Consider the following 22,561-nt stretch of genomic DNA (forward strand, 5'->3'; position numbering starts at 1 on the left):
CCTGCTTCATCAGCACCTTCATGTGGTGGGTGCTGCCTCTGCAGTAGGCCTCCATGATGAGGCCAAATCGCAGGGCCACGGATGGTACATGCATCTCAGAGCTGGAAAAAAAAAATGGTACTGAGTCTTGCCCAGTTCCTCACCACACGTCCCCTCCTCAGCCTGTGTGGCACCTAGGGCACCCAGAACATCTGGGCCTGCTAGAAAGGTAAGTCAGCAAGCCTGAGGTCTCCCTTCCCTGTGGCCCTCATGGGGTTTCCAAGGAACAGGCTACCGGAGGTGCCAGAAGAGGAAATGGCCGATCTTGCGGTTAGCCAGGGCTCGGTCCAGCAAGAATTTGGTCAACTCGCAGTCCAGGTAGGACTCGTATTTGAGCACCTGCACAAGCTGCAGAAGGTACTGGAAAAGTTCGTCATCCCTGTGGAGAAAGGGGGCTGATGGTCTCCAGCAGGTAGGTGGCAGGGGCCAGGTTCATCCCAACCCAGTACCCACTTTTGGGTGGTTGGGGCAAAGCTGCCTTCTGGAAGAGAAAGGAATCTGTGTCCCCAGAGGCAGCACCCGGCCGGGACTCACGTCAGCTTCCGCAGGGACTTGATGGCGAAGGAGCCCACGTAGCAGTCAGGAAAGCTGAAGTCCAGCAGTTCCAGGGCGCTCAGCACAGGAAGCTCGGGCCAGGAGCACAGCAAATAGAGCATCTGGGACAGCTTGGTGGTCAGGTGAGGGGTGGGCGGCAGCTGCCCATCTGCCCCGGGCTCTTTCCCCAGACTCCCCTCCCTACTCACCTGGGCCACATCCTCATGTTTATTCCACTTGGTGACCAGGAGCAGGCGGGCCAGAGCCTCTGGGAAATGCTCCTGGACTTCATGCCGCAGTTTCCACACCAGGTCCTTCTCATGTTCATACAGCTCCCCAGACCCCCTCCGCTCCAGGATCTCCCGTAGCTGCAGCTGCTGAAGGGTACAGACTGAGGCCTTCAGCTCCACACCTGACCCCAGCTCCACCCTCCAGGACCCAAACTCACCTCCTCCTCTGTGATGCGCCCGCGCTCCCCATGACGCCCCAGCTCCAGGATCTGCAACAAGTGTCCGCTGTCAACATCCTGGGCGTGGGGCAGCCCCTGCAGGGCCCCAAAGCAGGACATCTACACCTCAGACCTAGCACTTGTCATTCTCACGTATGGTAACCGTTTTGTGCACTGCACAGCCCCCACGAGCATCCTAGCTTGTACCTACAACACGCCAGGAGCATCTTTCCCACACCAGATGTTACCCGATGGCGGCCCACATGGCTCTTGGAAACCCCTGAATTGGCATAAGACATATACCCTAGCAACGGACAAATCCCAGAAGTGGCCTGGGTCTACTCTTTGAAGAACTGTAGAACTGGGGTGAGAAAGGTCTAGACACAATGGTTCTCAACCCATGGATCACAACCCCTTTGGGACATGAATGACCTGTTCACAGGGTCACCTAAGACCATCAGAAAACGTAGATATTTGCATTACAATTCATAACAGTAGTAAAGTTATGAAGTAGCAACAAAAATAACTTTATAGTTGGGGGTCACCACAACATGAGGAGCTGTATTAAAGGGTTACAGTGTGAGGAAGATTGAGAACCACTGGTCTAGAAGGACAGGGCCCTCACTGACCTTCTCCAGGGCAGGGAAGTACACAGGATGGGGGGCCACCTCAGGCAGGCAGATGACCAGGGCCGCAGCACTCTCTGTGTTGGGGTTGCTACGCACTGTACCCGCAGGGTTCAACAGCTCTCCTTTCTCATCTGAACACAGGGACAGATGGCATTGTATGTGTAAGGTCCCTCGCTTTGGGACCTCCACCCATGCTAGCTGTCCCCTTGGGGCCGGGCCCACCTGGGACAGAGGGCCACATGTAAAGGCGGCATTCCCCAGTCTTGAGCTGGTCTTTGTAGTCGAAGAGCATGAGGTTGGCCCAGGCGATGGGGCAGTCCTAGGGAAGGACACCAGTGGGTTAGGGCCAGTCACAAAAGCTCCCTCTGCTCATCGCAGAGTCGGACAGACCTGAAGGCCCCGTGGGAGAAAGGAACTGGGCTCCAAGGGAGGACTCCCAGGAGGACTCAAGGGAAGACCCTGTTTGGAAAGAGGGAGGACCACCTGCCTTGTCCTAGACACAAAACCTGCATGGCCTGTGTCCCTGCTCCTGGCTCAGAGAAACTAGAGCCAGTCCAGCACTTGGCTCAGCTCCCAGTGCTCACCAGCAGGACGAGGTTTACATACTGGCAGGTGTGACCGGGGGGGGGGGGGGGGGGGGGGGGGGGCCGGGGAACCCGGCCACTCAAGGCAACAGCTGCCCAGACCCTCTAGTCCCACTGAGGACACTTTCCACCCAGAGAGCTGCCTGCAAAAGCCCGCTGGACTACAGGTCCAGAGCGGATATTCCCAATCTATCCCTTTAATAGGCAGGAATGCAGACTTAACAGAGGCTTAGTGTTTCGGGCCCCCAGGACTGCTGTCCTCAGTCTGCCTGCCTGTGGGGCACTGCAGGGGGGCCTAGGTTCCTCCCAATCAGTCCCACTCACTGCCTTCTTGGACTTCTTCTTTGTAGAGCGCGCCTTCTTAGCCTTCTCCACAACGGCATAGAGTGCAAAGCAGAGCCGGGCCATGCGCGGCAGGTCACAGACGCTGATGTCGAACTCCAGCCGCTGTTTCCACACGGGCTCCGAGCACACGTTCACCTCTGAGCTGGACACCGTCTTGCACAGCATCTCATTGCCATGGAAGAGCCCGGCCTGTACAACCAGCTGGGGTGGGGAGGGGGGCCAGACAGAGTAAGGGGAGCAGGGGCCCTGGGCCACCTCTTCCCTCTCCTCACCAGCTTCTCCCACCAATGTTCTCCCCAAATGTCCTCATTCTTAAGTAGGTCTGAATCTACTTCTTCATGGAATGGGGGGAGAGGGGTGTCCCTCAGAGGGAAAGCCACTGGCCAAACAGGACAAGAAGTCGTGGGGCGCCACAATGGTGGCGCACGCCTTTAATCCCAGCACTCAGGAGGCAGAGCCAGGTGGATCTCTGTGAGTTCGGGACCAGCTTGGTCTACAGAGCGAGATCCAGGACAGGCACCAAAACTTCATGGGGCATGGGAGGTCACACAGACTGTGCATTGACAACTCAAGGCATTTCCCTTCCCACCCCAGGCCTCAGCTTCTTCAACAGGAGGTGGTAATTCCACAGCTCCCTGGCTCTTACATCCTGAGGCTCCCTGCCTTTGGGAATCTTATGGGCTCCTAGCCAGGTGCACCACCAGTTAATCATCCCGACACAGGTACCCAGCCCTCCAAGCTTGTAAAGCTACAGCACTAGGAAGGAAACCCAGGCTCTCTGTGGGCTTCCTAGTCCACAAAAGGAACAGTAACACCTCCACCTGGAGGGCAGTGGTGAGGAGAGAGGATGTGAGCCTTGTGTGAGCGTGTTTTAAAAGCCAAAGAGCGTGGAGCCCCTACACTATCTTCATAACCCGAAGGGAGCTCAGGCCCCAGGGGATGAGACAGCTGCCCGGCCATGCTTGCCCTGACCAGATGCAGCCAGCTCTTCCTTGCTCCTCACACCTCCCCAGACACCTCTTTCATCCCCACAACCTCCACCAAAGTCAAATACGCAGAAATCGGCTCTGCCCGCTTTCCACGAATCAGTCTCTGGCTGGCTGGCCCACCCCACTCCCCTCTTCCTGTTTTGAAGCGGCTTACAACCACTCCAGTCAGGGATGCTGGGTAATGTGGTCAGGTGGCTTTCGTGTGACATCTTCCCACTCCTCTTCCGCTGCCTCCCCTCCTGGCCACAGCCACCTTGTTTGTATAGAAAACAGTGGCTCCCTCACCTGGCCCAGGAGCCCCTACCTTCATCCGCTCATCCGCATTCACTTTGCTGCCCTCGATCAGCTCAATGCAGAACGGCTGCTCTAGGGACCACAGGGACACACAGGAGGGCTGGGGAAGCAAGGAGGCAGGGTTGGTGGCGAGGCTCAGACACTTGTCCCCAACACTGTCTTTTACCAGAATGCCTGCTGTGCACAAGCCCCCAGATCCACAAGGGGACAATAGAGGCCCCCCGCAGTTCACACAGATCCCAACAGGACACTGGTCACGCACCAAGGGCCCCTGAGCCCAGACCCTCCTGCTGTTCCTCCCAGCTGACTGTGGGACACTGGGAAGGAAGTACATTGTCTCACCTTCTTAGCAGGGATTGGGGGAGGTTTGGTGCGTGGTTTCTGGACTTGGGGGGCAGGGTTGCTCTGCTCATCCCGCATGGCGAGGATGGAGGAGGAGTGGACCATGGTCAGGTGGGGGGTCAGTCCGCTGTGCAGGCAGCTGCAGATGTACTGGGATGGAGGTGCAGGGTGAGGTGATGACGAGTGGCCCCCTCTCATTTTCTGGACAACTGGCTACCAGGAACTCCCCAAGCTGATACTGCCTATCCCAAACCTCAGGAGGGGCCGCCTGTTGGTTCTCCCTAAAGATGGGGTCCCTCCACACAGAGGACCAGTTCAGCAAAGGGGATGTTCTCATGTCAGACTCAAGAGAGGCTAAATCCCGTTCCCGTGATGCTCCCGGGGCCACATGCAGGTGGCAGGGAATGCCAAGCCAGGGGCTCACCTGGAACTGGCACAGCGGGTAGCTGCCATAGAGGTACTCATGCCTCCCGTTCACCTGAAGTGCATAGTCTTCAGGCTGCTCCACCAGAGGCTGCCGGAACACTGTGGCCTTCTTTCGGAGGGCACAGGCCATCAGTGCCAGGGGCATGTCGTTGGTGGATACCTGGAAGGTGAAGCTCTCCTGTAGGGAGAAGGGTGTCAGCCTTCTGCTGTGCAGTCCCTGTGGCTTCTGGGCCACAGAGGCAGGGCTGCCTGTGAGAGAGCCCCACCTCTAAAACATGTCTGGGTGTTCACTGATCAAGGCATCCCAGGGAACACTGGGAGGGGGGGCGAGTGGCTGACACCATCAGGTCACTCTGCATTGTCAAATCTGTCTGGTGAGGGACAGGTCTTGTTGAGTATTGGCTGCTCTTGCAGAGGACCTGGGTTCGGTTCCCAGCACCCACATGGTGGCTCACAACCATCTATAACTCCACTCCTAGGGAATCTAATGCTGTCTTCTGACCTCTGTAGTCACCATACATGTATGTGGTACACTTACATACCTGAGGCAGAACATTCATACACATAAAATAAGAGTAAAATAAAATAAATCCAAATTTGCCTAGTGAGACAATCAGCTAAGTCCTTCGGCATGCACGGGGCCCTGGCAAATGCCATTTTATGCTACTGGGAGAAGGAACAGGGAGCCTGGATGACTGGGGAATTTTACAGGAGGAAGTCCCTCATGGGCATGGCAGGCTGGATGAAGCACCCAGGCTAGCATCCCTAGGGTTTTGAAGTCACGGCTCACCCCACTGCCCTCGAACTTCACATTGACCAGCAGGGCTCGGTTGGTGACGCGCAGGATGCCGGCCCGCCAACTCCTTGCTGAGGGCTCCAGCTGCAGCGGAAAACTATACTGCAGCCAGTCCTCCCAGCCCAGCTGCTGGCGGTGAGCAGCAACCTCTTCACAGAACTGGCGCATCTTAGTGCGGAAGTCATTCACTTCCGGGTCCCGCAGGGAATCAAACTCGTGGAGACCTTTGAGGATGCGGGAGGAGGAAGTCAGCACACGCCGGGCTACGTGGGGTCAGCCTAAGCAACCCCTGCCCCCAGCAAGTATACCTTTGCCAATGAGGAGGCTGATTTGGGAGTTGATGAGCTTCTTGACGCGGTCGCCCTCTCGGGCCACCAGCCGAAGCACCGGCAGGAAGGGCTGGATATCACACAACCTCCTCTGCTCATCCTCCAACTCCTGCTGCTCGGCTGTCTGGTTCACGCAGGTGAACACATAAGCCTCAGGATCACTGAGCATGTGGAAGAGTGGCTCATACTGTGCACGATGCCACAGCACCTGGGAGAGAGGGTCACAGTCAGCCCCTACAAGGCACCCACAGAGGCAGAGGGAGACCCCAAGAAAACAAAAGCTCACCCCTGAGGACTGGCCACATGCCAACAAACTTCCTGTCTCTGTGCAGGGTGTCAGAGTTTGCTGAGACTGGGGGCTGGGCAGTGGGTCCTACATCTCTTCCATGCAGTTCATGGATGACCTTTGACCACCCAGAGGGACAACCAGGTGTGACTTTTGAGTACCCCCAGATGATCCCTATGGCTATCACTATGATCACTCACTTTGTAGACTTGGCTACTCATCAGCTCCTCATTCCTCTGTCTCTGCTTCCCAAGTGCTGGGACCACAGGCATGAACTGCCAAACTAGAGTGTTTTATATGACGTTTAGAGCCAACATCAAGCTGTTACAATGTTCATTCAGAAAAAAAAAAAAAAGAGAGAGAGAGAGAGAGAGAGAGAGATACAAGGGGGCTGGAGGGATGTCTCCAAAGTTAAGAGCACTTGTTGCTCTTGCAGAGGACCTGGGTTCAGTTCCTAGTACTCACATGGCAGCTCACAAACCCCCTGGGACCCAACACCCTCTACTGGCCTGTGCGAGCACTCAGCACACACATAGCACACATATGTATTTGCATGCAAAAAAAAATCATACACATTAAAAAATCTTTTAAAAAAGAGAAAGATACAAAAGCTCATCATCAGAATTGTCCTAAGACTCAAAGCACAGATCCAAATGGATTTGGGGGCTGACGAGATGGCACAGCAGGTGGACACACTGTCACCAAGCCGACAACCTGAGCTTGATCCCCAGAACACACATGATAGGAGATGCCAGATCATGCAAGTTGTTCTCTGATCTCCAAATGCATACCATGGCATATGCATGCCCACACACATACATGAAAGATGCATACACAAACAAATAAATAAATGTGAAGTTTTAATTAAAAAGCAAAGCCAGGAACTAGTCCAGGTGTTGACGGTAATTGCCTCATACGGCTCAATCACAGGTAGTCGGGTTTTTTTTCTTCTTTCTCTATTTTGAAACATCCTTTTATTTATTTATTGTGCCAGAGGAGGCCATATCTACTGGTGCAGATGTGGAGGTCAGGGGGCAATTTAGAGGAGCTGGTTCACTCCTTCTACCATGTGGGTTCTGGGGATCAAACTCAGGTCTTCTCACCAGCCAGCCTATCTGCTTCCTTTTCTTTTTTGAGACAGGAGGCCAGAATGTCCTTGAACTCACTGTGTGGCTGAGGATGACCCAGAACTTCTGAACTGCCAGTCTCCCAGTCCTGGGATTACAGGTGTGTATCAACACATCTGGCTTATGATGTGCTGGGAATTGAACTCAAGGTAGCGTGCATTTTAGGGAGGCCCCCTAACTAACTGAACTACATTCCCAATGTCCTCTTTCTTATTTTCCAAAATTTTAATGTGTATACATTGTTTTCACAGTGGGGAAAAAAATCAGTATTAAAGGAAATCTCTCAGGAAAGCAGGGACACAGACTTCGACAACTGGCTTTCTATCTACGGCTTTTAAAATTCTGAGATAAGATCCAGGGTGTGCTGGCGCACGCCTTTAATCCCAGCACTCAGGAGGCAGGTGATCTGTGAGTTCGAGGCCAGCCTGGTCTACAGAGGGAGTTCCAGGACAGGACTACACAGAGAAAGCCTGTCTGAAAAACAAAACCAAACAAAAATTCTGAGAGAAGGTCTCAGCCTCTGGTAGCTCAAAACCTAGCACAGTAAACACCACACTTAGCAAGTCACACGAGCCCTTGCAAAGTCAGACAGAAACTACCAAATGCAATCCAGATGGGTGTAATTAATTAATCCCCCCGAAAATAATTCAATAACACCCAAAGCCCTTTCGAACAACGGTGCTTACTGTCGTCGTGACAGCTCGGAATAGGAAAAGGGCCACAAGGCCCTTAAGCGCTGTAGATAGAGTGGTCCAAAAATGACCACACAGTCACGGGTGGAGGAGAGCCCAGCCAGAGGCCGCCTGGGCCCCGGCTCGAAATCTAGCAATCTAGTGAAGGGAAGTGCATGCTGTCAGAGGGGAAGCTGACTTTGGGATGATAAGTGGAGTTTCACCACAAGTTTTTAAACAATTCTTAGTCATTTTATCTTGTAAAATTCACATCTAAGGGCTCAGGGCGATAGCTCAGTTGGTAAACTGCTTGTCTTGCACTTTACCTAAGTCAGTCACTCAGAACCCACAATTGGGGGGGGGGGGCTGGAGAGATGACTCAGCGGTTAAGAGCACAGGCTGCTCTTCCAGAGGATCTGGGTTCAGTTCCCAGCAACCACATGGTGGCTCACAACCATCTGAAACTCCAGTTTCAGGGGATCCAAAGCCCTTTTCTGGCCCCTGGTGGGCACCAGGCATACACATGGTGGATACCCATACACATAAAATAAAAATGTCTTTTTTCTGTTTCATTTTTTTTTTGTTTGTTTGTTTTGTTTTTTGTTTTTTTTTTTCGAGACAGGATTTCTCTGTGTAGCTTTTAGAGCCTGTCCTGGAACTCTCTGTGTAGACCAGGCTGGCCTTGAACTCACAGAGATCTGCTTGCCTCTGCCTCCTGGGTGCTACAATTAAAGGCATGCACCACCACTGCTTGGCAATAAAAGTTAGTGTTTTGTTTTTGTTTTTTTTCCCCCGGGACAGGGTTTCTCTGTGAAGCAGTCCTGGCTGTCCTGGAACTTCTCTATAGACCAGGCTGGCCTTGAACTCAGAGATCCGCCTGCCTCTGCCTCCTCAGTGCTGGGATTAAAGGGGTGTGGCATCACCACCCGGCAAAATAAGTAAATCTTAAAACAGAACAAAACAGGCAGCTGGGTATGATGGCACCCTTCTGGAAGCCCAACGCTGAAGAGGCCGGGAAAGGTAGAGCCTCTGACTTGTTGGCCAGCCAACCTAGCCCTACTCCAATGAGATCCTGTATGAAAAAACCACAAGAAAACAAAAACAAGGTGATGGACCCTGAGAAATGATAGCCCAGGCTACCCTCTGGCTGACACACATGTACACAGTTTACCCCCAGGGATTCTGTGTTGAGCATCAGGGTTCGAGAACTAGCCTTCAGGTGGAGGCTGTACCTGCTTGATGGTGCTGAGGTTGGCATTTCGGGACACCGGGAAGTTCAGGTAGACCCCAGTGGGCAGCAAGAAGTCAACAGCCACGCTCTGGCTCTCCTCTTTGGTCCAGAACTCCATGGGGCAGTCCACCCCAGGGGGCATTCTGTTGCCTTACTGCTCTGAGGCCGGTTCTCCTGAGGGAAAGGCAGAGACAGAATGAGCTGACCCTGCTGTGCTGGGCAAGGACTTTGGAAAGTGGAATGGCCAGATCTGGGCCGCAGGAGGACACACGGAGCTTGCCAAACACACACACACACACACACACACACACACACACACACACACACACAGAGAGAGAGAGAGAGAGAGAGAGAGAGAGAGAGAGAGAGAGAGAGAGAAGAAACGACTTTATTTAAGAATTTATAGTGTCTGTCATGCCAACCCCTCCGTCATCCCCTGCCCCCACCACAGTACTAACAAAACATTACAGATAACGGGACACAGGGTGTGTGTGTGTGTGTGTGTGTGTGTATACCACCCACACTCCAGTCACCAAATCCCTCCCCACCACCAGCAGCTTCTCCCTTCTAGGTCACCACAACCTGGAATCCAGCCACTTATCATTCTTATGCTTGTTTTTATATTCCTATTGCTAGTATGTATCCACAAACAATTCCTAGGATTTTCTGCATGCTTTAAACTTCCGGTTAGTGAGTCTTCACGGCCTCTGGCCGCCCAGCACAGTGAGATGCAGACAAACCCCGTCTCGTGCACGGCTTATGCAAGTAACCTGCTGCCTCTGGGGCTTCACAGATGCAGCGGCCGCGTCATATCAAGAAAAGCATCATTTCACAACCTCCTCAACCCTCTCGGGCCTTCACAGTGTTTCTGCTACCCCCACCACACAGCCTGGGGTGGGGGTGGGGGATGCTACAGATTTCCAGTTTCAGGCTGAGCAGTAAGCAGAAGGGTTAATGTTTATACAACCAAATTTGTTCTTTTTTTTTTTTTTGAACAGGGTTTCTCTGTGTAGCTTTGGTGCCTGTCCTGGATCTCGCTCTGTAGACCAGGCTAGCTTCGAACTCACAGAGATCCCCCTGGCTTTGCCTCCCGGGTGCTGGGATTAAAGGTGTGCGCCACCACTGACTGGCTTTGTTCATCATTTTATGTGGGTTTTTTTTGGTTTTGTTTTTGTTTTGTTCTGTTGAGACAAGGTCTCACTGTGTAGACCAGGCTGGCCTCAAGCTCATGGAGATCTGCCTGCCTCTGCTTCTTGAATGCTGGGATTAAAGGAGTGCACCATTGTACCCATCCAATTTTTATTTTTTTTGTTTTTATTAAGAAATTTTCTATTCATTTTACATACCAACCACAGATCCCCCCTCCTCCCTCTTCCTGCCCCCACAATTTTTATTCTTTAAAAAAAAAAAAAAAAGTTTCTAGGCTGAGAGTGTGGTTCAGTTGGTAAAGTACTGCCCAGCATCCACAAAGCCCTGCGTTCAATTCCCAGCACCATATGAACAAACTGGGTTTGGTTGTGTACAATATTACTACATTGCAAGTTTAAGGCCAGCCTGGACTACATGAGACCCTGTCAAGAAAAAAAAAAAAAAAAGAAAAGAGAAAGAAAAAGAAAAGAGAAAAGGAAAGAACACGTTTAGCATGCTTGAGGCCATGAATTGGAGCCCAATACCAAAACAAAACAGAACATTTCCGTGCCTACCACAAGGTCACATTCTTCTGGACTGAAATGACATGTTTGGTTCATGAGAGCTATCGTTTAGATGGCGGTACTCACAGGGCTGGGCCTAACTCACTGGACAGCAGCAGCTAGCATCTGCTCCATGCATCACGCTGCCTACGGCGCCACCCCCGCTGCTGCTGGTAGCCACTTCCTCTGAGTGCGAAACCACGTCCTACTTGGGGTTCCTCTTTCTGAGGCCAAAGTCTTCCCTTTTTATTTAAAATGGGGGAGGGGGTGAGGTCAGGAATCTGAGGGGTTACATCTATAATGCTAAGCATTCTTTCCAAGCTTGGGAAGTCAGGGTGCTTTTGGTCACATGACCAGAGAGAGGCCTGCGTTTCTGAGGACCCTGAGGTCTGGGTCTGAGGAAAGCAAACACTTTGCTTTCTTGCCCCTCAGCCTTGTGGAAAGGAAGGTTTCAGCTGCATCACCCAGATGGTGGTAGAGCATTAAGTCTATAAACAACCTCATTCAACCATGAGGAAGACCCCGTGGTGTGCATGGCCCATCATCGAGACAGGAGAAAAGGGGAACCCCTTCTCTCTTCCTTAGAAGAAGTCTAGAACCTTCCCTTTCCAGTAGGATGTGACAGAGAGAAGCAGGTCCAGGGACGTTAGAACTACCCCAAGAATGCACACGGTACAGCCACTGAGGCAAACTGTTGGGCTTTACTCAAGTGGAACATGCCTGTACCCTGGGACCAAGCCAATCATAGTCTATGCCCAGGCACACACCCAACAGAATTCGAGTACAGACATTGCCAAAGACACACATAAGGGTTTAAAACTGTGGTGATATTTTGTTTGTGATCTAACAAATAAAGCTTGCCAGAGTGTGGACCTAAGCCACTAGAGTTAGCCATAGAGGGCAGGCAGTGGTGGCTCACACCTTTAATCCCAGCACTTGGGATCTCACGCCTTTAATCCCAGTTCTAGGGAGGTGGAGACAGGAAGTGATATGGCTGGGCAGAGAGAGGAATGTAAGGTGGGAGGAGACAGGAGCTGTGGGCCCTTTTGGCTGAGGATTTCGTAGAGGTAAGAACTAGCAGCTCTGCTTCTCTGATTTTTCAGCATTTACCCTGATATCTGACTCTGGGTTTTCATTATTAAGACCACTTAGGAGTCATGCTACATGAAGCATCATTGTACAGTCACCCCACAGGACACTTCTCAGGTACAGATCAGTGGCAGAATGCAAGCTATCCTTTCCCAGTGGACTATTAGGTGGCAGCAAAGATTCTACAGATACACACAGTGATGACGACGCATCTCATGGACAGAAAGCTAAGCAAAAGAAGTTCGGAATGAAAACAATACACGTTCAAGGCCAGCTTGGGACATATGCGACACTGTCACCAAAAAAAAAAAAAAAAAAAGATATTCTCATGACCCAGGCTTGCCCTCCCATGGAGTCTGTCCTCCATCACCTCTATCTCCTGAGTACTGGGTTTGGAGGCAGGTACCATCATTCCCTGTTTCTGTAACCATGGGGAGGGAACTGAGGGTTTCTCCCTCTCTCTTTTTGAATATTTTTGAAATATGGTATGTGTGCATGGCTGTGGTGGTTATGGACACATGAGTGCCTATGCCCTTGGAGGGCGGAGCCACCAGATTCCCTAGACCTGGAGTTACAGGCAGTTGTGAACCATTTGAATGGGTGCGGGAAACTGTATTCACTTAACTGCTGAGTCAGCTCTCTGCCCAGCTCTCTGGCCCCCAAGCACCAACCCTCCAGCCCCCACCCCAGGACACCTTTGAGCCTCTAGATTGAGCCTCTCAGCCACACAAGCAACCAATTCTGTTCCTTTCAGGGGAGTTGTTTTAATTTACAGCATTTGAATTTTTTTTTTTTTTAATTAGCCAGAAGGCAGAGGTGGATGAATCTCTGAGGAGCATTCAAAGCCAGCCTGGTCTACATAGCAAGTTCTAGGCCAGCCAGGTAGACACAGGGAAAGCCTGTCTTTAAGACAATTAATTACACCAGGCAGTAGTGGCGTATGCCTTTAATCCCAGCACTCAGGAGGCAGAGGCAGGTGGATCTCTGTGAGTTCAAGGCCAGCCTGGTCTACAGAGCAAGTTCCAGGACAGGCTCCAAAGCTATAGCAAAACCCTGTCTTGAAAAGACAAAGCAAACACCCGGAAAAGTAATTACATTTGCTTATGTATTATTTGGTCTGGTGTTTCTGCTGTGCTGCGTTACTCCAAGCACCATGGTCAGGGAGCCCACAGCCACTTCCGTTTCTCCTTCCCCTCCTTCCAGTTCCCACTGCAGGCCACTTTTCACATGGCTTCCAGGGACCCAAACTCAAGGTGCCAGGCTCACATGGCTGTCACTCCTACCCACCAGACCATGCCGACCACACATCGTCGGTTTCTCTGATACCTCCTCCAGAAAGCATCTTTTTCCATGAATGAAGCAATACCTTCCCCTTTCACTCTTCCTGTCTAGAAAGTTCCTGCCTTGCAAGCTGGCTGCCTCCGACAGACAATTTCTGTCCCCTGTGCCGTCATCCGGTGATGAGCCAGAAGGGTGGGTGAAACAGCTTAAACAAAGGGTCAGTGGGGACCAGGACTGTCCCAAGTCACTGGGAGAGGAGTCACTGCAAGACAGCATGAGCAATTCGCAAACCTCAGACAGTCCTGGCTTCTCTGTCTGCGCCTAAGTCACTCAGGAGTGTCTGGGAAAGCTTCACAGGACCTGGCTCCGTTCTTTCAACCTCTCCAACTGGTGCCACAGGAGCCACAAAATCAGCTATGGGACAGCACTATGATAGATCTCTGAGTCTCCCATCAGCTTTCCCAGATGTCCCAAATCAGTTTTCTCTAGCCCAAGATGGACATGTAGGATCTGACCTCCGAGTCCTAAAGATGCAACAGAGACGGAGTCTGGGGAGAGGTTCAGCTGCCTAACAAGCCTGAGACCCTGAGGCCTCCTCAGACCCTACAGGAAAAGCTGGGCACAGCAAAAACTTGTAATACCAGAGCCGGTAACATGGGACGGGAGGAAGGGCAGCGAAACCTGGAGCTCAGTGATCAGCTGGTGAAGTCACCTGGTGAAGCTGCTGGTGGAAACCTTCCTAGGGAACACCCGAGATTGTCCTCTGACTTCCACACACATCTGTGTACATGTATACATGCGTGTGGACACATGTACAGATGCAGGAGAATTTTCTCCAAAGACTTCAACAGACATACCTGGGCTACTCTCTCAGGATCCAGGAATGCTTCAGGGGCCCTAGGAGGCTTCAGGGAGGCCTGCAAGCAAGGACTGCCCTGGGCTGGGAGCCCTGCTGGCTGGAGTCTTGGTCCAAATTTGGGACTCCTGGAGAGTTCTTTGCCTTTTGAGGGGAGGGGGGTTCAAGTCAGGGTTTCTCTGTATAACAGCCTTGGCTGTCCTGGAACTCAATTCTTTGCCGTTTTTCTGCGTCTCTTCTGAGACTCTCAGTGGCCAGAATCTCTGGACTATTAACTCCACCTCTTATCTGGGTCCATGGCCAATATGCCCGATTTCCCCAGTCTTTGTCAACATAAAGGCAATCTGTGGGGTCCTGCAATCATGAGTCCTGGGGAATGGCTTCCTACCAGAACATGTGAGTCACTTCGGCAGGCCACATTGGGGACAGGCAACAAGGAAAAGAAGGGAAGTGGCCTCCTGCTTCTCTGGGTGATAGCCATCTTTCTCCCTGAGGCAGGGAGCCCTGGGAAGGCTATGTCAGGCTCCTTCAGTGAGGCTGCAACGGGGACCCAGAGTCACTCCAGAAAGAGTTCTCGAGTGTAAAGACTCCCCTGGGAACCATCCCTACACGTCTGTGGAGAGATAGAACACTCATACTCTGAGCCCACAGAAAAACCATCCGTCCAAAGCCTGGATTTCAGAGTCAAAATGACAATTTAATTAGTTCAAGATCTGAGTCACAGAAACTTCTAGAAGGTGAGTACACATAAGTTAAGTGTCCATAAACCCTCAGACTGAAGATCTAAGACTGGCATCTACCTTAACCATGAATAGAGAAGGCATCATACAAAGACACTTGTGTGGCAGTGTCCTGTGGATGCTGAATCCCGTAGCGGGGCAAGGGGCTGATTTTCAGGAACCCCTCAACCTCAGGAAACCCTTCAAATCCAGGTGCCCATTTCTCAGCCCCATCAACCTGTATGGACAACCAGCACAGGTGTGCATGTCAGAGCAGAGTCCAAAAGTGTGGCCTCTTTTACCCAAAAGGTCACCTCACAGCAAGTCCCCGAGGACACTCCCTAAAAAGGGACATTCTTGAGACAGTTATCCTGCTGTGGATGCCCACACAGCCCTGGAGGCCCTCAGGAAGGGACCGTGAAGAGCCACCTTCCTCGGCTCATTTACACTGAGTTTATTTTTGCGTGTCCAGCAGACAGCTGACGGGCATCATCAAGGCTCTTAGGGATTTTAGTCTAATGGAAGGAGATGGAAGGAAATAGAATGAACAAGATGATTTCATGGAGCCAAAGAGCTAGACTGAAACAAAAAGGGACTTGCAGGGAGGTGTCCTGTAGATGGAGGTGGGTGGAATAATCCTTGGGTGAGGCCACATTAAAGGGAAGGCTCCAGTGAGTGAAGGAGAGTCAGGATGATGGGTCAAACAGAGACCAGGTGCTAAGAACATGGTAGGAACAGGCACAAAGGCCCTGAGGCAGGAAACCAGGTGACAGTCCCAGATCCTCAGGGAAACGGTCAGGAAAGGAGAACTGAGCCCCTGCCCCTCGCTCTGGCTTCCATTCAGTGCTAGGATCTCTCTCCTGCTCTAGCTCCCACTGCAAAGCCATCCAGCATTAGGTTCGGAGGCTGAACCAATAACTGAGCAACGACCTTGGACCTTCAGCCCCCAAGACTATGGACTGAATAAACATCTTTTCTTTGTAAGCAGCCTGTCACGGGTGTTTAGTTACAGTAAATGAAAACAGAACTCAACATAGTGGTGTTTTCCAGTCATTCCCAAGCCTCAAAGATAGCATTGGAAACATTGAAAGCCATTGGGCAGCCCAGCCAAATGAGAAAATAGATACAGTTGTACATTGTTTCCATTTGCTTTCAGTTTTCCTTCTGGCTTTGGAGCCCGGGTTGACCTCTCGTCTCGGCTCCCCATTACTGAGATACAGGTAGGATGCCTGGTTCACATTCTTTGTTTTTTTCTTACATTAGTGGAAGACTTTCTTCCATCAACTTCCTCAAAAAGACATAAAAAGGTTATGTGTCACGTATTTGAAAATTCACATCTAAAAAAATGTCTTAAATGAACCAGACACAATGGCATACACCTATAAGTCTAGCACCAAAGAGTCAGAAGCAGGAGGGCCATGAGTTCAAGGTCAGCCTGGGCTATTTAGTGAGACCCTGCCTCTAAAAATGAACAAAACCTAGGCACAGAGATTCACAGCTGTAATCATAACACTCAGGAAGCTGAGGCAGGAGGACTGTCTAGACCAGCAGGAGGACTGTCTAGACCAGCCAGAATTATATAGTGAGACCCTCTTTCGAAAAAACACAAACCAGGGGCTGGAGAGATGGTTCGGTGGTTAAGAGTATTTGCTGCTCTTCTAGAGGACCAGAGTTCGGTTCCCAGAACCCACACTGAGTGGCTCTTGAACACCTCTAATTCCAGCTCCAGAGGATCTGAAGCCTCTGACCTGGATCCAAGGCCATTGTATTCACGTGCACACAGACAGACAGACAGACACACACACACACACACACACAATCTGTAATAATAAAGCTGGGTACAATGGCTCACACCTTTAATCCCATCACTTAGGAGGCAATGGTAGGTGAATCTCTATGTGAGTTCGAAGTCAGCTTAGACTGCACAGAAAGCCCCGTCTCAAAAAAAAAAAAAGTAATAATCTTTTTAAAAAATCATTTCAAGCCGGGGCAGTGGAGGCACATGCCTTTAATCTCAGCACTCGGGAGGCAGTGGCAGGTGGATCTCTGTGAGTTTGAGGCCAGCCTGGTCTACAGACCAAGTTCCAGGACAGGCTCCAAAGCTACACAGAGAAACCCTGTCTCAAAACAAAGAAACAACCAAACAAAAAAAATCATCATTTCTGATGCCATAGGGGTTTGTTTGAGACAAACTCTCAAGGTAGCCTGGAACTAACTCACTATGTAGCTAAGACTGACCTTGAACTTGTGATTCTCCTGCTTCCCAAATGCCCCACCACCCCTTGTTTATGCACTACAGGGGACTGAACGAGGGCTCAGGCATCCTAGTCAAGTACTCTGCCAACTGAGCTACATCGCAGCCCCTGCTACCTTAGTTTTAATTCGCAAGAGCATTTTGCAGAGGCAACAAACAGCCATGTGGTAATATCCTGTTTTCTTTTTCTGTCTGTCTGGGTGGTTCCTACTAAGAACTTAACTGCATTGGACCATCCAGGGCTGCCAGGTCAAATGTAGGAGCAAGGCACTGGACCAGCTACTTTTGCTCTGCTGTGACAAAATACCTCGCAGAAATGACTTAGGAAGGAAAGACTTATTTTGGCCCAGTTCCAGGGGGTCTCACCTCATCACAGCTGGGGAGGCATGGTGGAGCATCTAGTTCATGGCTGCGGGAGCCTGCTGAAAGACTGTTCACATCATGGCGGACCAAGAAACAGAGAGCACAGCAAAATCCGGGGACAGGTACCACCCTCACCCCTTAAGCTTCCACAGCTTCCCAGAAGAGTGCCACCAGTTGGGGACAAACATTTGAAACATGATACTAAGTGTGACTTCTTGGAGTCATACCACCACAAGCCACTAACCCCACTTGAACACTGGGAGGGCTCACTGTGTAAAGAGCTTCAGGGGTCAGCAATTAATGTCAAGATGTGCTGTGGGATGTTCTGTATGGCAAATGTGTTGCTAATTAGTCAATAAATAAAACACTGATTGGCCATTGGCTAGGCAGGAAGTGTAGGCGGGACAAGGAGGAGAATAAAGCTGGGAAGTGGAAGGCTGAGTCAGAGAGACACTGCCAGCCACCACGATGAGAAACAGCTTGTGAAGATGCCGGTAAGCCACGAGCCATGTGGCAAAGTATAGATTTATGGAAATGGATTAATTGAAGCTGTAAGAACAGTTAGCAAGAAGCCTGCCATGGCCATACAGTTTGCAACCAATATAAGTCTCTGTGTTTACTTGGTCGGGTCTGAGCGGCTGTGGGACTGACAGGTGAGAGAGATTTGTCCTGACTGTGGGCCAGGCAGAAAAACTCTAGCTACAAAGATGTGATGTCACTGTCCTTGTGAGGTCAAAGAGAGGATTTGCAAGGCCCTGCCTGGTGACTGGGTGGAAACCACGCTGCTATGTTTCCATCATTCTGTGTCAAGTGTCTGGGTCTTACAACTTTTTTTTTTTAAATCTCCCTCCAACTCCTGTCTAATTCCAACTCCCCTCCTCCACACCAGCCCTTTTCCCTGACTCGTGACTCTTGGTTTTATTTTCTGATCCATTTAATGTCACCAGAACAATAGTACTCACTGGAGCCTGGTAGTCTCCAGTGAACATACAGCTGAAGGCTATGGCTCCCCCTTTCCTTGGATCTACCAGTAGCAAATAGTCCAGCAGTGACAGGTAGAGTCCCCGCATCTCTTCTCCAGCTGTGCCTGACTATGGACAGGCTCATTCTTGTGCAGACCCACTGTGGGCAATCACAGCTGCTGTGAGTTCATATTGTAATGGCCATATAGTTGCCAGAAGATGTGTAACTCCAGTTTCAGGGAATCTAGTGCCCTCTCCTGGCCTCCATGTGCACTGTGAGCACATGGTGCACATACATACATGCAGGCAAACACTCATATACACAAAATAAAAACATATTTTTGTTATTATTGTTTGTTTTTTGAGATAGGGTCTTTCTGTGTAGCCCTGGCTGTCCTGGAACTCACTTTGTAGACCAGGCTGGCCTCAAAATCACAGAGATCAGCCTGCCTCTGCCTCCTGAGTGCCGGGATTAAAGGCGTGCTGCTAAAATTATTATTAAAGGTATTTCCTGAGCTATGGAGATGAAGGTAAAGGTGTCTGCTGTGCAGGGGTGGCCACCCGAGTTCACTCCTCTCAACCCACATATAGATGAAATGGAAACAACTCCACAAAATTGTCCTCTGACCTCTGTACACACACCATCATGGCATAAGTGTGCCCAAATAGGCACACTAATAACAAGTGTAAAAAAAAATTTAAGGCAATTTGGAAAAATAAGTTTCCACTGTGGTGGTTCTGTTTCTACCTCCTTACAACTTTAAAATTTTGCCTAATATTTTAATTTTGAAAGAGATTCACAACCAACAAAGAGGTTTAGCAAGCAACAAGAAAGACCTAGAGATGATGAGGTAGAGGCTGAGGGAAGCTTCATAGATGACACTGGCCCTACCTGATCTAAATGACAGCAGCTGCTCAGGCAGAATGTTCTCCATGTACAAAGAATAATCACATACCCACAAAGACTGCAAGGGAACCCCAGACTTGCCCATCACAGAGCTTAGTACCCACACCCAACTGCCTATTGCCTGGATAGATGGTGTCTTAGTTACTTGTCTATTGCTGTGGCAAGACACCATAACGAAGGTGAGCTGTAGGAGAGTTTATTTGGGGCTCACGATTTCGGAGGTCAGAGTCCATAACCATGATGGTGGGGAACAGGCAGCAGGCTGGCAGGCACTGTGCTGGGGAAGCTGAGGGTACACATCTTGAGACACAACCATGAGACAGAAAGAGACACCAGGAATGGCCTCAACCCCTGCTCCCAGTGACACATTCCTCCAACAAGACCACATCTCCTAATCCTTCCCAAACAGTTCCACAAACTAGGGACCAAGGATTCAAACATACACCATTCTTCTTCCAAGTCAACGGCCCCGAAAGAGAATCCTAACTTGATCTTGTGACCATCCAAGAATCTGTAGACCCAGAGGTCCCTACTTAATGCTGCCACCCGCTATACCCTCAGACCCCATTCGCTTCCTTTGAGAATGCTCATCCCACAGACAAGTCAGAAAGGGTCGATATTCTTCCACATTCCTATCTGTAATACAATATCTCTTCCTTCCTCTACATATCTCTCCCTTCCCCCAACCTACCTTTTTGGGATGGGCCAAGAAAGATGACCAACCAAGGCCCTTCTGCCTGGGAGATTAAAAGGGCTTTGCCATCAGTGAACTTCATCCCACTTTTGGGGACTCTCAGCTCCTCATATGTCTGAAAAGATGAGAGGAGGAAAGAACATTTTAAACACAGAATTTCAGAAACCAGGTGTGGGATATATCTCAGGGCAGTGGATATAGCTCAGTGGGAGTGCTTGCCTAACATGCAAAAAAACCCCAGCACCGAAGGGAGCCATTTCATCTGTTTCCCTTCTTGTACACCAATCCCATGTTGCTGGGTCGCCCCTTCTCACTACCTGTGTCAATGGCACCCCAGCTCCCTGTGATGGCACAGAATCATTTCCAGACCTGAAGCAGGGGCGTACATACAGGTAACTCAGATGTTTGTTGGTTTTCTTACTTTTCTTTTTTTAGAGCAAAGTTAATTGATCTGAGCCATGCCTGAGTTTGAATTTCATCTCATGGCTGCAAAAGAAGTAGGCTCCTGAACTTTAGACCTTGACTCTCCATGTAGATCTGCTTTCAAAGCCAAGACTAAAGGAAAAGTCATCCCTGTTGGGCTAGAGATGAAAAGGAGGGCTGTGAGAAGAGGGGAGCACCCCTACTAAAACCTGACCCCTAAGAGGGGAATAACAGACACCCTGGTCCTGGGCACATATGCAGTGGAGCAACTTAAGCCTCCATCCCATTAGGTAGAGTGGGAAGGGCTGGTGAAGAGGCACAGAACACACTCACGAACTACTGGCTTCTCCCTAAGACAAAAGCAAAGCCCATAGGAGTCCACTAGAAACAGTGTGCACTATAAACACACATTTCCCAGGGTCCAAGCTGAAGTCCTCTAGTCGGCCAGCACAGGCCCTGAAAGGATGCTCAGCAACCCTGCTGCAGGAGCCTGGGTGGGTGTGAATACACCCTTCAGTTCGGCATCCAGGAAGGACCACTAGGGCTTTCCAAGAAACTATCAGCAGAGCCACTCCAGGCTTTGGCCAAAGACTAAAAGAAGAAATAACTTACATGCTGACCAGCGAAAAGAGCAAACAGTAGTAGGACGGACCATGGAACCTGAAGTGAGTGCAGAAAGAAAGCGCTTTGAAAACCGGAAAGACAAAGCAGAAAGCATGATGGAGCTCAGAGGATTGCATCCTCAGGAATTCAGGACGGGAGATAAGGAGCCAGGAAAAAAATGCACCAGGGTTCGTAGGAAGGAGTAAGTTCCACGGCGGAAGATGGACAGGAACTCCAGGCCTGGGTATGATTTCTGTTAGCCCCTCTTGGTTCAAGGGCAAAGCTAGGGAGGGACCGATCGTGCCGACTGCTGGGCTGGGAATCGGGGACAGGGGGAGGGAGGGACGGGGGAGCGTGCACCGAACTGCTTCGGTTCCTGAGAAGTAAACAGCTCAGCTCTTCCTAAGCAAACGCGACCTCGTCCACCCTGGTCTGGAGCCCACTGAGGGTCCGGCTCATCCCACCAAGGGCGGCAGAAGACACACCCAGGATTCCATCCTCATAGTCACAAAAAGATGCAACTCAGCACTCTCCCACCACCACCATCACCACCACCACCACACACAGAGACCAGGGAATCCCAGGCAGGCGACCCTATGTAGGGGTCGACTTCTCCAGTGGGGTGCTATTGCCTCTGATGCTCCTGCCTCTCCTAAGCCGCTCCACCCTGGACTCCTGATGACCTCCTGTCCTGCCCACCCAAACCCAGGCCGACAAAGCCCAGTGCTGGGCGGGGCAGAGCATCTGGCCAGTGGGGGTGGGGGGAGGCACAGGGACCCCACAGACGCCCGCACAGGTGGGTTTCGTACCCGGTGTCGGTGGCAGGGGCGGGCTCCGTCTCCCTGGAGACAGTTGCCCAGGGGACACGGCGGGAGGGTCCCCGAGTGACCGGAGGGCGCCAGCCTCCTGGCGGCCGTGTGCAGCCCGCAGGGGTGGCGGTGAGTGAGCGAGAGAGCTGGGCATCGGCGGAGGGGCGCGGCCGGGGCGGGGCTCAACAACGGGCTGGAGAGGGCGGCCAGGCGGGGCGGGGTGGGGCGCGGTCGGAGGCGGAGCATCCCCGGGATGGGGCGGGGCCAGAGCCCGCTGTACCACTGCACAGTCCGCAAGCGTTAATACCCCAGGTTTGGGGAGGAGGAAGGAATAGCCGCCTGGGTGGTATGAAGTGGAGACGTCTTGGTTACTCTTGCAGGAAGTCAGGGGCTAAGGCAGGGGTCTTCAGGGTTCTCCTCATCTCCCCACCACAGAGCCCCAGAACAGCAGAATGATCCAAGATGACAAGCATAGGCAGTCCTGGCTAGGGTCTCTTACAATCAGTGGATGGAAGGCGCTATTTATAAAGGGAGATCTATCCAGCGTCTATCTGTCTTAGTTCGTCTTTTTATGGCTGTGATTAAAAAAGCATGACAAAAAGCAACCTGAGGAGGAAAGGGTTTATTTGGCTTACATATCCCCGGTCACGGTCTAGTGGGGGAAACCGAGGCAGGAACCTAGAGGCAGGAACTGAAGCAGAAATCATGGAGGAATACTACTTACAGGCTTACTACTCTCCATGTCTTGCTCAGCCTACTTTCTGAGGACCACTGGGGAACACCTGCTCAAGTGTGGCACTGCCCCCAGTGAGCTGGGTCCCATCAATCATTAGTCAAGAA

At 51.2% G+C, this 22,561-nt stretch overlaps 1 protein-coding gene across 1 annotated transcript in view; it reads right to left on the minus strand.

Moving 5' to 3' along the window:
• The window catches only part of Pik3cd (phosphatidylinositol-4,5-bisphosphate 3-kinase catalytic subunit delta), a 20,794-nt gene extending 798 nt beyond the window's left edge, over positions 1–19,996 (minus strand). Inside the window, exons 1-15 of the mRNA XM_059255926.1 lie at positions 19,884–19,996; positions 9,072–9,244; positions 5,735–5,963; positions 5,421–5,650; positions 4,629–4,808; positions 4,205–4,354; positions 3,873–3,962; positions 2,559–2,780; positions 1,873–1,969; positions 1,651–1,781; positions 1,022–1,072; positions 783–950; positions 574–695; positions 275–418; positions 6–101 (exon numbers count right to left, since the gene is read on the minus strand). Coding sequence (XP_059111909.1) covers positions 6–101; positions 275–418; positions 574–695; positions 783–950; positions 1,022–1,072; positions 1,651–1,781; positions 1,873–1,969; positions 2,559–2,780; positions 3,873–3,962; positions 4,205–4,354; positions 4,629–4,808; positions 5,421–5,650; positions 5,735–5,963; positions 9,072–9,212 — 2,051 coding nt within the window. The 5' untranslated portion in view covers positions 9,213–9,244; positions 19,884–19,996. The remainder of the gene's footprint in view (positions 1–5; positions 102–274; positions 419–573; positions 696–782; positions 951–1,021; positions 1,073–1,650; positions 1,782–1,872; positions 1,970–2,558; positions 2,781–3,872; positions 3,963–4,204; positions 4,355–4,628; positions 4,809–5,420; positions 5,651–5,734; positions 5,964–9,071; positions 9,245–19,883) is intronic.
• Between the last annotated feature and the right edge of the window lie 2,565 nt (positions 19,997–22,561).

The sequence above is a fragment of the Peromyscus eremicus genome, chromosome 2 (assembly GCF_949786415.1).
Source record: "Peromyscus eremicus chromosome 2, PerEre_H2_v1, whole genome shotgun sequence".
In the NCBI taxonomy this organism is placed as follows: domain Eukaryota; kingdom Metazoa; phylum Chordata; class Mammalia; order Rodentia; family Cricetidae; genus Peromyscus; species Peromyscus eremicus.